The sequence below is a fragment of the Opisthocomus hoazin genome, chromosome 8 (assembly GCF_030867145.1).
Source record: "Opisthocomus hoazin isolate bOpiHoa1 chromosome 8, bOpiHoa1.hap1, whole genome shotgun sequence".
In the NCBI taxonomy this organism is placed as follows: Eukaryota; Metazoa; Chordata; class Aves; order Opisthocomiformes; family Opisthocomidae; genus Opisthocomus; species Opisthocomus hoazin.
This window is the reverse complement of record NC_134421.1, coordinates 28,437,182-28,450,769: the sequence shown is the minus strand read 5'-3', so window position 1 is coordinate 28,450,769 and position 13,588 is coordinate 28,437,182. Positions and strand designations below refer to the sequence as shown.

General features: G+C 35.6%; 1 protein-coding gene across 6 annotated transcripts in view; it reads right to left on the bottom strand.

Moving 5' to 3' along the window:
* PPFIA2 (PPFI scaffold protein A2) overlaps nucleotides 1-13,588 on the bottom strand; it is a 357,310-nt gene that overhangs the window by 70,040 nt on the left and 273,682 nt on the right. For all 6 annotated transcript variants that reach the window (XM_075429542.1, XM_075429536.1, XM_075429538.1 and 3 more), the window contains 3 exons: nucleotides 6,104-6,325; nucleotides 3,735-3,881; nucleotides 1,623-1,757 (listed from right to left, as the gene is read on the bottom strand). In XM_075429542.1, the coding sequence (XP_075285657.1) occupies nucleotides 1,623-1,757; nucleotides 3,735-3,881; nucleotides 6,104-6,325 (504 nt within the window). The remainder of the gene's footprint in view (nucleotides 1-1,622; nucleotides 1,758-3,734; nucleotides 3,882-6,103; nucleotides 6,326-13,588) is intronic.

Here is a 13,588-nt window from a genome sequence, read left to right as displayed (position 1 = left end):
GCATCACCTCTGTTCACAGCCCTCTAACCACATCCGATGAAATAATGTTAGAAGACAAACAGAGATGTAAACTGCAGCTTTATGGTCACGATAACAACAGTATCTCATGGAAGTCCCTGAGTGCTCTGCATGGTTGAAATGGGATTTCTTCTTACAATATTTGTCATTAATATATGTTCAAGGAAAAATGCAGTTGCAAGAAAAGACATGCTTGAGACTGCAAAATACTTACTCGTGCCTAATTGCTGGAGAAATTATTCAGGAAAAATCCTCTTAAAACAGAAAACAATATTTTTAAGCTACTGAGGGCATTACAATATGGGATTATTAGTTGAATCAGAAACGACAGAAAAAAAGAAGTTAAAATGCCAAGGGATTGCTCTTATGTGCACCTGAGTTTTTATTAAAATGCAATGATATTTGTTTGGTAATTCATGTAGCTCTTTTTGCTGATTCTTCTTTTTTTCCACCATTTTCTCTTTCAAATTCCCACCCATTCCTGTAAACCTAAAGCAGACAGTACAAAGTCTTGATTACTGAATAATGATCTTGCCTTAATAAAATAAAAAAAACCACAACAAAAAACATCAAATCCCCCAAAAGCTTCTCTTTTTTTTCTACTTCTTCACTAAATTACTTAAAAATTGGACTTCATTAGTGATCTGCTCAGCACTTCAGGCTTCAGTACAAATGCAAAAATATGAGAATTGAAAAAAATCCATAAAATATAAAAATAGCTAGGCATATAAATAGCTAAAAACATTCCTTGGCAATAGAGAAAGGAAAACTTAGATAAATCAGAATGATATGTAATTCAGTCTCTTAAAAGCATTTTTCTTTGTCGATTTTGAGAGATGAAGAATAAACACATTATTGTTATATGTCTTTATGAAGCTGATAATACCTGAGTTGTAGTATTAACTACATGCACATCTGAAAGTATTAGAGGCCAAATATGAAAAGCACACTACTGAAAATTTATTTTTATCTTCTTATTTTTTCTGCAAGAAAGCGGCCATACAACAAATTTATCAGACAAAACAGTCTGAAGTCCTCTCAGGGTTTCACATTTGTCTTTGCAAATACGATACAAAGAATCATTCAAAACGAACCTTGGAAGTATGTACTGCAAATTGTCTTCATTTGTGTTGTACAAATAATCCCAGCTGCCATTAAAATTTGATTTTACAGCACTTATTGGAATGAAAATAATTGTTGTTTCATATACATGGTGTGCGAAAACTTCCAGAAGAACTAACTATGTGTAGGAATGGGACTTTGCTCCACCCCTCTCCCCTTAAATTAGAAACTCTTACACGGTAAAATGAATCCTCCTAGGATAAGTAATGCTGACATATTAGAAGCATATGATTCCTTTGAAAATATAGTCTAGGCTAACTAACAGATAGCTACTTTTCTGATTACCAAAATACTAAGAATTACAAACATGGCATTGAGACCATTCCTGGTTAAACATGTGCCACATTACTTATCAGGAAACGTCTTCTCCTTTCAAATTAACTTGATACTACTTTTGTTTTGTCCTTGGGGTGAGGAATCAGGACATAAATCAGTGTTAAACTGTGGGGCTTCTGAAGTGAACCTATTTCTCAGGGCAGTACCTTAGTTAGAGCTGCAATCCTCTGAGCCAGCTCAGCCTCCACTTCAGGTAAGGTTTCAGCCTTCCTCATCGTCTGCTGCAGCTTCTGCTCAGCCAGCTCTAGACGCTCTTGCAGCTGTCTGTTTTTGTCTTCCAACTGAAGACCAAAGATAGATAAACAGGTATAAAAAAACGAAAACTCAGCATTAAGGTTTTCCTTCAGTTTCTTGCGTATTCGGGAAGCAATCAAAACTTACTACATAAGCACAGACACCCCACAACCTGGGAGAGCTTATTGGCAAGGCATTAACTCCAGCACAGAACTGTGTAGGCTGCCAGTCTCACTAACGATGAGTGATTTGAGGCTCTAGGACCATATGAAGGTGAAGATAAAGGTGTTGCAGAATGGTGCTAAAAAAGATGAGCAAACAGCTCCTCTGATCAGTGCATTGTTTATATGAACAAAATAAAAGTATTGGTGCCAGTAAAAAGAGAATTTTCTAAATGGAAATACTGAGTCCATCTCACACAAACATTTGTGTGTGAGCTAAAATGGGACAGAAAGACAATTCCAAAAGGATAGAATTCCCAGCAAAGTTTCTGAACAAACTGCCAAATGCAATTTTCTGAACAAATACCAATCATATCTTAGGAAATGTTAAAACTGACAGTTGTTGCTCAGCTAATTCATTCATGATCATATCCTTGTTGCTAGTCACTTAAGGTTGCAGTGATATTGTTCATTGTGAACCTGCAATTAAGTCTCATTTTACAGAAGTGAAATTGACTAATCGCGATAACCATTAAAGAGAAAGAGGAAGATTTTTCATAACTGCAGTATTTTCTGGCCTACTGAGATGCACCACATGATTAAGATTATTTTAATGGCTTGACAAGTGTTTCCTGCTTTCCTGTTCATTCCAGGTAATAGAAGACAATGAAAAAGGAGTGTGCTTTTAGATTCTTTTATATTCCTTCAAAAGCAGGAAAAGGTAGGCTTTTCACATGACAGTGCTGCAAAGCAACTTTAATTCTGCCAGTATATGTTCTAAGCCTAGTTCTATTGATCACTGCTTTGAGTAGGTAGACTAAGCCTCTGCAACGCAGCATGACTTACACTGGCAGCACTAAAAACTCTCAGGACAAATGCAGGTACCTTACTTGTCCATTGTTGGTGGGTGCTTTGTATTTTCATTTTCCCCCACACTAACAATTGAAGGTACCTCATAGCCAAAATAGCCAAAGGAAGCTGGCAGAAGCCGGGGAGTTTGAGTTCTGATGCTTTAACTTCCTTGAAGAGGTAGTCATGTGCATATATTTACACAAACACAGAGGGATGTGCACATGTGTGTGTAAGTGGATCTGCATACAATCATAGAAGCAGAAATTATCAGATCATACTTCCCATATAGCATTATATACTGTTTGAAGATATGACAGGTGAAAAAAACCATACAGAAGTCTGAGGCTGAGGAGCAATTTCATTTTTTACAGTTTGAATTATATTAATTTTATGTTAGCTTTCAGTTCACATTGTATTCTTTAAGTCACAAACCTTTTTTTTTCTGTTCACTTTACACTTCAGCTTTTTAAATCACTGTGGAAACAAAGTACCATGAGAGAAAATTGCAGAATCATGTCATACACTTTTCCAAAAGATATTCAAGGATCATTGAGCTTTGTAAAATTTTATGTACACACTAGTAATACATGAAATCATTACAATCTATTGTATCCAAATTTTGGTCTTTGCTGTAGTTAGGAATTTCTTTTGCTTATACTATTTTTTTTTTGTTTTTTTAGCTTAAAAATAAAAATCAGAAAATCTTTACACAGGAACAGAGACAATCTTTACTTAGGGGATATGATGATGTGCATTTATGCAAGACACCATTAAAATCCACAGTTATTTCACAGTGTTAAATGTACACATTGATCTGGTATTCATGGTTGTAGTAGTTGATATGAAGCTTAGAGATGCTGAACAATTTGGGGTTTTTTTAGATTAACTCATCTGTTGATTAAAAATGAACAGATTAACCTAATGCAAATCATCTACTGTAGATCTGCCCCCTTCTTTGCATTAATTTTCATTGTTTATAAAGAAATCAACTGACTAAAGCAGATACTGCACCTGACGTAGGATGGCTTCCTTGTTTGCCAGTTCATTTTCCAGCTTATCGTTCATGTCATGTATGGAGGTGGATTCCCTCTGTGCACTGAGGTAGCGCTTCTCCAGTGTAGTTATTCTTTCTTCCATATCTTCTTTTTGTGCCATTGCCTAATGTGACAAAAAAACTCCATCAAGAACCATGCGATTAAAATGCTACGCAAGTTTATACCAGTTTGTTATGCTAACAGTAGACAGGGATGTAAGGTACGCTCAACAGTAATTTTTCTGTTTTAAAGAGAATTTATTTCCTTCAGGGTTTCTTGTAACTAAGATATTTAAAGTAGTAGATGTTGAGTAGAGTGAACAGAAACATTCTTTTTTATATTTTTCTAGTTTCTATATTTTTCAGTGCAAAACCCCACAAAACGCAGCTCACATTTGCTTGTTTGCTTCTTAAACAACAGCAGGCTTGATTAGAAAATGGACAAACTGCTATAATTACATAATAGTAGAAAAACTGTGAGTGATGGGGGGGGGGGGGGGGGGCGGAATCTATCTCCACATTTCTACTCTTATTCCTGGGTCCCGCTATATTTTTCTGCTGAAGTACACTTAGCAGACAGCAGGTGACATGTCCTGAAATTTCAGAAAAACAAGTGACCACAATGTTGGATGCCTAACATAACTATAACATCTGGGTATGTCATCCATATTTGTTACAGATACAGAAGTCTTTAAATTCTTGAGCTGTTTTTATTCATGTATTACAAGTTGGCCTCACCGAACTCAATAGCTGTAATTTAAACAAATTATTCATTAGTTTGCCTACCACCTTTTCTATTTCTCTTCAACTAATTTTATTAGGTTTAAACTTGTATCTGACTCTTGAGAAGACCTACATGTTGCCACATAATCTTTCACAATGAAAATATTTACTGATAAGCATGTCTTGCTGTGTTACATTACAAAAGCAGTGTTGAAGTAAGTGAGATTATTTTTCAAGTAAAACAGAATGAAGATATAAATTGATCCAAATGGCTAGTCCTAAAATGGACCATATCCAGGTGATGCTTTTGCTTATTGCTGGAAAAAACCCATAAAAATAGTAATTATGTATGTCTTTATTAAAAACACACAGAAAAAAAAATTCCAATAATTCATCCAGGTTACACAATACTAAACTACCCTTCTTGCTGTATTTCATTTTCTGCATTAGGAAAACTATCTTTTGTGGCCTTATGAAATAATGAAGGCAGGCACTTCCACCTTTACAGATACCTTTCGCAGCAGATTTTGCACTGATATTTGTAATTATTCTACATGCAAATGTATTAGTGGCCACTTTGCTTGGGAAGCAAAGGGCTGAAAGCGAGTAAGCCTGTAACTGATGTGGTATGTAAGGCAGAAACAGCAAGTGGCAGTCAAGTGTCTGTGAAACAGCAATATTTGTCAAAAGGTAAATGAGAGTGGAGATATTAGAGACCCCTAGTGACACACTGTAGCAGTGGCAGAGAAGGAAAATCATATCAGTGCAAACTGTTTTTTGTAACCAGATAAAAATGATACAGTACTTAAAAAGAGGCAGAGTGCAAAGATGTGAAGACACTTTGAGGCTGTGTCAGGCATCAGAAGTTCTGAAGGAACATGTCTTCCAGAATACTAGAAATAACAGGTTAAATATATACATACATATGCATACATATACACACAGGTACACATAAATCAATATGAAATGCCTATATTGTAGGAAGCAATGTAACAGAAAGATAACTACTCTAATCTCAAAATACTAAAATAGATTCTAAAGCCAACCACCCACATATATTGAGAACATCCACATAAGAGGAGATACTCTGGAGAGTGCTAAGGAGCACCACAAATTTAAAAGGAGGAAAGAGAAGGAAAATTTAATTACATTTCCATTTATTAAGAGAAGGAAATAGCATATTATAACAGGAGTAATGAAGCTACCACACATGAGTAAATATTATAATTGATTAGATAAATAACACTGTTTTATGAAACAGACCAGGAGTTTTAAAAAATGTACTTTAGACTATCTACATGACCAGAATCTCTACTTAGCAGAGTTCATCTTAAAACCTTGAAATGGCTGAAAACTTGCCAGAATGCACTCCAGTAATGCTAAAACACAAAGGAGTTGGTCTTCCTCCTATTAAAGTTGCACATATACAGACACGCTTTCATGAACACGGTTTTATAAAGAGATTTCTAGTACTATTTCTTATGTAAATTTTGAGTTTCCTATGTACAGTGGCCTTTATCAAAGCTCAGCTTTTGCTTGCTGTATTCATTGGCCTCTCAGTTTGTACTGGATATCGCAGGAATAGCAGTCCAGAAACAGGAGGCAAATGTGGTGAACTCCTTACCTCTCTAATGTCTCTCTGATATTTAGTGTTCATTTCTTCTGTTTTAATGAGCTCCTTTCTGGCAGTCTCTGCTTCCTGCTCTACCTCTCCCACCCGGGATGACAGTGCAGCCAAACGCTCCTTCATTTGTGCCATTTCATAGTTTTGCTTTTCCAGTAGTTCCTGAAGTTCAACAACTTGACTGGCTTCATCATTTGAGTCTATGGAGCCATTGGATAGGCGCTGTTAACAGAGAAGTGACATTATTTATTAATTATCTTTTAATGTGGACTCTATTTACCGAATTTTGAAAACAAAGATTATTTTAAAAATTACAACTAGGAAGAGAAAAATATTTTTCGTAGTAAGACATGATTTTGAAAAAAACCTGCAAAAGATTAGGATTAGTTCATGTCAAGGGATTCCAGAATGTAATATCACACAGAGAAGTAAATGTCTGCAGAGCAGAATACTACACAAAAATAGCTTCAGATTGACATTATGGCTATTCAAGTACAAATTGCAACAGTATGACTCCTAAAAATCACCAAATTGCAGGTATACATCTTAGCTAAATTTCCACAGCATTTAAACTTCATCAAAGTCTATTTCATTTGCAAAACAGGCCATGCTGCAGACAGGAAGCAACACTAACAAACCACAAATCCACTATACCAGAAAACGCTTGGAGTTTGGACAACACACTGGTTGAGTCTACATTAGAAACAAGTTCTGCTGAAGTAATTTGCGTGCTGTTGAAAGCCCTGGTATGATTCTAGTTACAAGGGAAAAAAATCAAAAGTCCAGAACACCTTATTGCATTCAGAATATGATCCCAGGAATATGATTTATATTGCACATAAATGATATCAAAAAAGAAGTGTGTTCACTAGGACGACTTGCTGGCCTTGCCTCATTATGATAGTCACACTAACCTTTTCCAGCATAGGCTAAGCCATGGTTTCATACAAATTTCATGATCTCATGTCAAAAAAAGCACAAAAAGAACAAGCAAAACCAAAATGATTTGATTTTGACCTATCACATGAAACACCCTCCCCCAAAAAAACAAAAAAAAAACCCTTTCTTGATTAGGTGCAATTTCATCAGTTATATTATGCAGTATGGGAACAAAGTATTTCACTGTAACTGTCATTTAAAATAGATTATGGGTCTCAAAGAGCATCATACAGGAATACTGGTCCTCAAAGGTGCTTGATGCCCTTAAAGTTGTAGGTTGCATAGCAATTTATATATGAAATATTCCTAGCAAGATCTGAGAGGAAACCAAGCTTGCTTTAATTAGCACTTCATATTATTATTGTCAAAATATATTTATACAGAAATCTAGCAACTTCAAAGAACAATACTTTGCTTAATGGCTTTAAGCAAATCAGCCATAAAATGAACCCTGATCAAGACCACCTGCCCCCTCTGCGGATCATTGAATAAAATTGTTTTACTCTAAAAATTCATCACATCAAATAACTCAGTTCCAAAATTGCTTTCTTTATGCTAGTTAATTATATTATCTTGGCATCTTATGTCTGCTGCTGAACCATCATTGGTCTTCTTTCAGAATACCACAGTAAAATGACAACAGGAATTTAAAAAGTTATTTACACTCAATTTGTTGTTTGGAAAGTGTTCAGTTAGCCTATTTGAATCAAAACCCCATTAATACGCAGCAATCAAATATGTAAACACAATAGTACTCAAACAGGACGAAACATCCTAACCATCGTACTTTACTCCACTGTGTAAATTTGAGGTAACTCTTTTACCTGTTATTATTATATTCTGTTTTACAGTTTTAATCTCATATAGCAATTTTAGTGGTTGTCACAGACAAACAAATTTTACCGTGCATTGAATTTGTCCTTACAGTTTTCTACATAGTGGTCCAGGAAATGCTGCAAGGTTATAATAACCCAAATACCAAATCTGAAAAGCAATACATGGTATGTCATCTTGCACCTTATAAGATACAGACCATGGTCATTTTGAAATGGCAGTCTTCGCTATCTAGAACTATGTTGAATGGCAGAGAATTGTTTTGATTAATTATTTTTTCCTAAATACATTAATAACTAAAACACATACAAATTAAATGTGAAAAATATTTTTCCTACTAATTTACTTAATATCTGAAATTTATGTAGACAAATAACAATGTATTTAGAATCCCTCACCACTAGACAAATGTTATGATTGTCCATTATTCATGTATGTATTTTGATTTACGCATATAAACTGCCCTCAAAATTCTTTGATGAACTTTGTACAAGCTGCTTTAATTCTACTCATTGTTCACTTTTGCTTTACATTATCCCTGTATGTGTGTATAGAGCTGCTTGGCATTTAAAATTTCCAACTTATAAAAAAAGTCAACATTTTTATTTTTCTTAGTAGTACTGGAGTAAAAAAAAAATTTCTTTAAAAATACTATTAAAATAAAAAAAAACTCAGCTTAAAAAGTTATATTTTTAGAATTTTGAAGTTTACCTAGGGATTTTAACTGACATTTTCTCACTTCTATGTCTTGCTATTACTTTATGATATATCATTTCTATGGGTAATCACTCCAAAAGACCACAGCAGAAATTTATTCATCATTAATTAAAGAAGTAACTGACATAACACTCCTCAGGTTCTCAGGAGGGTTTTTACCAACAGTTTTATGGTCATACTTTTCCCTCTCTCCTGAACAAAAAAGCTTGAACAAGAATGTGAAAACATGCTATGCCAGCAGAAGCAAAAGGCATCCTGTAGATGAAGTAGATTTAAACACATTTTCTGAATTACCAACATGAGCTGGAACCTCCCATGCTCCAGAGGAATTCCCTACGGAACAAGCTGGGGGAGGACAGAACTGCAGCATCTTCTCTGTTACTGGTTTTGTGAAGAATGTCTATATCTCCCACATTTTATTTTTAAAAAATTTTACTTTTTTATGTTTGTGGGTTTTTTTTTTTTTTTTGTTCAGCTGGTTGAATGTTTTGTGTTGAAATATTCCTGGTACTCAAAGAAGTTCCTGTTGATCATGCTGTGTATTAATTGCAATCCAATTGTAAATAAGCAATTAGATGAATGCTTACAATAATGAAATCTAAGTTCTGAGTAGATCTCTGTTAATTATTGCCTGCAGCAGAGGGAAATGTCAAAGGCACATGCACCAAAAAAGTTTCAGAGCAGACATTCTTAACTCTCATATCCCTACACTAGCCAAAATTCCCAATATTTACAAGAAACAGTGTCAGATTAGTACAGAGAAGGGAAAAAAAAGTAATGAAAGTAAGCTGAAACAATTGGGAAGTCTTCAAAGGGAGGCAGGAACATTAAAGAAAAATTTCTTTCTAACCAGCTGAAACATTCTAGCAGAGAAAAAGAAAAATGTCTGTTACGCAGATCTGGCTTACACGTTGGTCGTCCAGACAAATTATTCAACAAATTTCATGACTCTGTCTATCAAATGTGGTTGTGAAAAAGCTACATATAGACACATTCTTAATTTCAATAATTTCACATAAGAATATATACTAGTAATGACTGTTTTTCCTTGAAGGAAGAAACCTGGCAAATAGCTCATATGCTCCAGTGCTTCACTCTTTTTTACTAACTAGTTTATCCACTGAAAGATAGTCTGCCTGCTTCTATCACATTTACTTATTTATTTAAGCCACAAAAAACAGGGGTAAAAAAACCTTTGAATTGCTTATAGTCAATGGAAATGCAGGAGGGAAATAAATGTTCATGTTCTCTACTGCTGAACAGTACGAAAAGGAAACCCACAGCCCTGGTTTCAGATTTTCTTTCTTTCAAGATCCAAAAAGCACAGCAGTAAGGCAATCTGCTGCTTGTATAGGAGTGTCAGCAGGGAGAAGGACAGCAAATTGGAGTGTTACACATAACAATAAATCCCCCCTAGATCATTGCTTCTCTCCCCTGTTCTTCCTGCCATGAAATAATAAAAGGAAAACCAGCTGCAGACTGGTTTACTAGTAAAAAACAAGAACAATGGTAAAAGGAACACCAGGATCAAGTGTAAAACAAGACTATCCCAGAATATTTTAGCCTCTGTTAATCCATTTCATAATGTCCTTTCAATTCAAAGCCTTAACAATAACACTGAAGACAAACTGAGTGGAGGAAGGGAAGTGTAGAAGTTTAAAAAAAAAAACCAAAAAAAACCACCACACAGAATTAGTAAGGACACCAGGCTGCAGCATTTAGCAAAGACAATGTAAAATTGACCCAGGCTACCGATTGCAAAGCACTTCTCCATTTTCTTTTGAAGGAAGGACCTTACAGTCAATTATTTACATGACAAAATATACACAGGAACCTAACTGTATAAAGGTTAACCCAAAAATACAGTAAAAAGCACCTCCAAGCAAAATTTTTCTCTCCAGTTGTAAAACATCTGACACAGCTATGTTTGGTCTAAATAGTATAAACCGTAATTACTTACACATTTGGTGCTACAATTTAACCTCAGAGAGTGGCGAGAAGGTAAAGAAGAATATCTCACAGTGTTACCCCTGAACAATCAGCAGTGGAGATAGGATTCATTTGCTTGACAAGACTCCTCCTCAGTGCTTCTCAGTTTGTGGCAGTATGGGCACAGGTGATCCACATGATGGCCATGCACATAAGCATTTCCATGCCTCAGAACTCAATTAGGCTCTGTCTAACCACAAGGTACCTTTGAATAATTGAAAGTAACCTTAAAATTCAGAAGTCTGGTATTCTAGAATTCCTGGAAGAAAACTAGTATTTTTATGGTGCATGCACTAGGTTTATTTTTGTGTGTGTGTTTTTGGGGTTGTTTTTTAAATCCTAAACATGCGTGCCTTATGTCTACTCTTTACTAAGACACTCTCTAAATTATTTCCTAAAGGACTACAGGCAAGTTCATTGCACCATAAATCCCCAGCGTCAAAACTGAAGTCCTCACCATGTTCTCAAGTCAGGATAATGTCACTGTGGTTTCTGAGAGTTCGCACTGAACAAACTGCTCTCAGGCTCTCCTCCTAATGTTCGAGGCAACTGTCTGTGTTGGTTAGGCAGGATGCCTTTGGCAAATAGCATAACCCAGAAGACTTCTGACACTACGTTACACTAGATTTATGTAAGAATTGAGTTATCTTTAAAAACATGAAAACTTCTGTTAAAAACAACCTTTTGATTATACATATTTTTCTCAACATGCAACATAAAATGTAACATTAAATGGCTTTTCAAAGGTCTGCAGACAGTAAGTTCTATTTGCTATGTGAAGATTTATTTGCCCACATAAACACTGGAAATACATGTAAGCAAAGAACACAGGTTTATGCAAGTTCTCTCTGAACTTCATTACATCCAAATCAGGATGTTCTATCTTCTCTTCTTTTGCCAATATGAAGCTGGGTAGGAAAGCAATGATCTAAAACTTACGTAAAGAATAAAGCGATGGATACAAGCTAAGGCTCAGCAAGAAATTGTTTTCAGAATCAAATCACAGTATTTAGAAAAGGCCACAAAAATAAGGCAGAATTGTTTCTAAATAACAGAATGTCATTGCTGCAAAAGCTCTTGGAGACTGGAATACACTGTTACCTCCCTCTAGATACCACATATCCTCATGTTTGCTGTAAGCCTGTGACCCTAACACCCATGGTGACTTGACTCCAAGATATCCCTCTTTCACTCCCTGTTACTTCACGATGGCATCTTAACCTAAAGAAACATCACTGACTCACTTCATTTTGTAGGATTTCTCCCTTCATCTTCTACTAAGGCAAGTGCCAGCTGCTGCTCTACAAAATATGGATCTATTTGGTCAGTTGCTCTGACTTTTGGTCAGTCAGCTGCTGATACGGCAGCTGAGATATGAAAGCTTTCCTGTGCTTTGTATGCAATATACAGAATTCTGATGCTATAAATCACTTCAGAAATATTCTGGAAACACAATACAATCAGTAGTAATACCAATTTTAAAACCTAAGTTACGTTTAGACTTTCTCTGAGCCAAGGTCATTCCTACAAATAATACATACATAGAAAATTCAACTTGAGGAAGAGTAGGGAAGAAATGTCATAAAATATTTAAAAGCTTTAAACCAGTCAGTTTTAGACAGACAAACTGGAAAATGCTGTCTGAAATCCAAGGGAATAAAAAGATTATTTTTAACTCTGATAATGGTGGAGATGTTCCTTCTGACTTAGAAAAGCTGGCCATGAAGGCCAGGTCATTGGGGGAAAGACAGATATACTGTGTATTTCTCAAGTCAGATAAACTTGTCTGAATTCTGTAGTACAGCAACACTAAAAAGAAAGTAAAATAATAATCAAAAGAAGCTAAATTATACATGTCACTTGACTTTATTAAAGTAAGAGTAAAATTTAATGCTGCAGAGAGTAATGTTTACTGATGCTGTTTGAGATGTAAAAATAAATGAACAACAATAGTTACTGGAAGACGCTCTTTACTACAGCATAGAGTTCTTCCACCCCTATTCTATTCAAATGCCTCATGCATAAAAAAAGGTTTAAAAGAAAGTGCATGAAATTAACACTGGTACACAGCTATGCGATAGCCCAATCACAAGTGGCAACTAAACTACAAGCAAAAGCAATGTGATCATCACCCACATAATCAGCACACAAAAGAGAACGTGAAAAGCTATGCCAAAAATAATAGTATTACACCTAAGCTGCCACAGTCTTTTCTAAGTGGTTGGTTGCCTCTTCATGTTTGGAGGCTCTACTACTTCTCAAGGTTGTTCTACATCTTTTGGTCTACGTCAGGCACTAATCTCTTAATTATTAAAGGTGTCCTCTCCAGTTACTCTGAATTTTCTCCAACTTCTAATCAACTATCAAAGCCAATGCTCTCTCAACTGAAATGTTGCTTCCCCACCCCAATACAGATGTAAAAATAGCTGCCTCCTCTAGCACTTCTCTCTTTGAAGATACTCACTTTCTTGCTTTTTCTATCAAACCATCAAGAGATTCCAACTTTTATTACTGCTTAAAAGATCCAGAATAACTCTGCTTCCTGATCAGCTTTCAGGTCTTATTCTTCTTTCTGATGCCAGTAATCATCTGTCACACTTCACTCATTTTGCAAAACGGTGTCAGGAAAACAAAAATAGGTTTACTTGATGGGTAAGCATTTTTCTTGTTGCTGGTCACTTCCAGAATGCCTGCCTACTTCTCTTTTATGCTGTTAGAAGAGTTTCTGAGATCTCACACAGGTGAGAGAAATCAGTTCCTGCTTCTTTATTATAAGGACTAGTTACCTGCCCAAACCAAACTCTACATGCAAACCCCGCCCCCATCAGCCTTGACTAAATCCTTTTTCTCAGTAGTCTCACTAGCCTACCATTAGAAATGACTAGCCTGCTGACTCCTTGCAGTAAATCATCCAGCAAAGGTCAGTCAGCCAATGCTGTCATCTAGCACAGGGCTCAGAGTATAAAATTCCCTTGCAAAGGTAATGAGACTTTTACAGCAATGTTT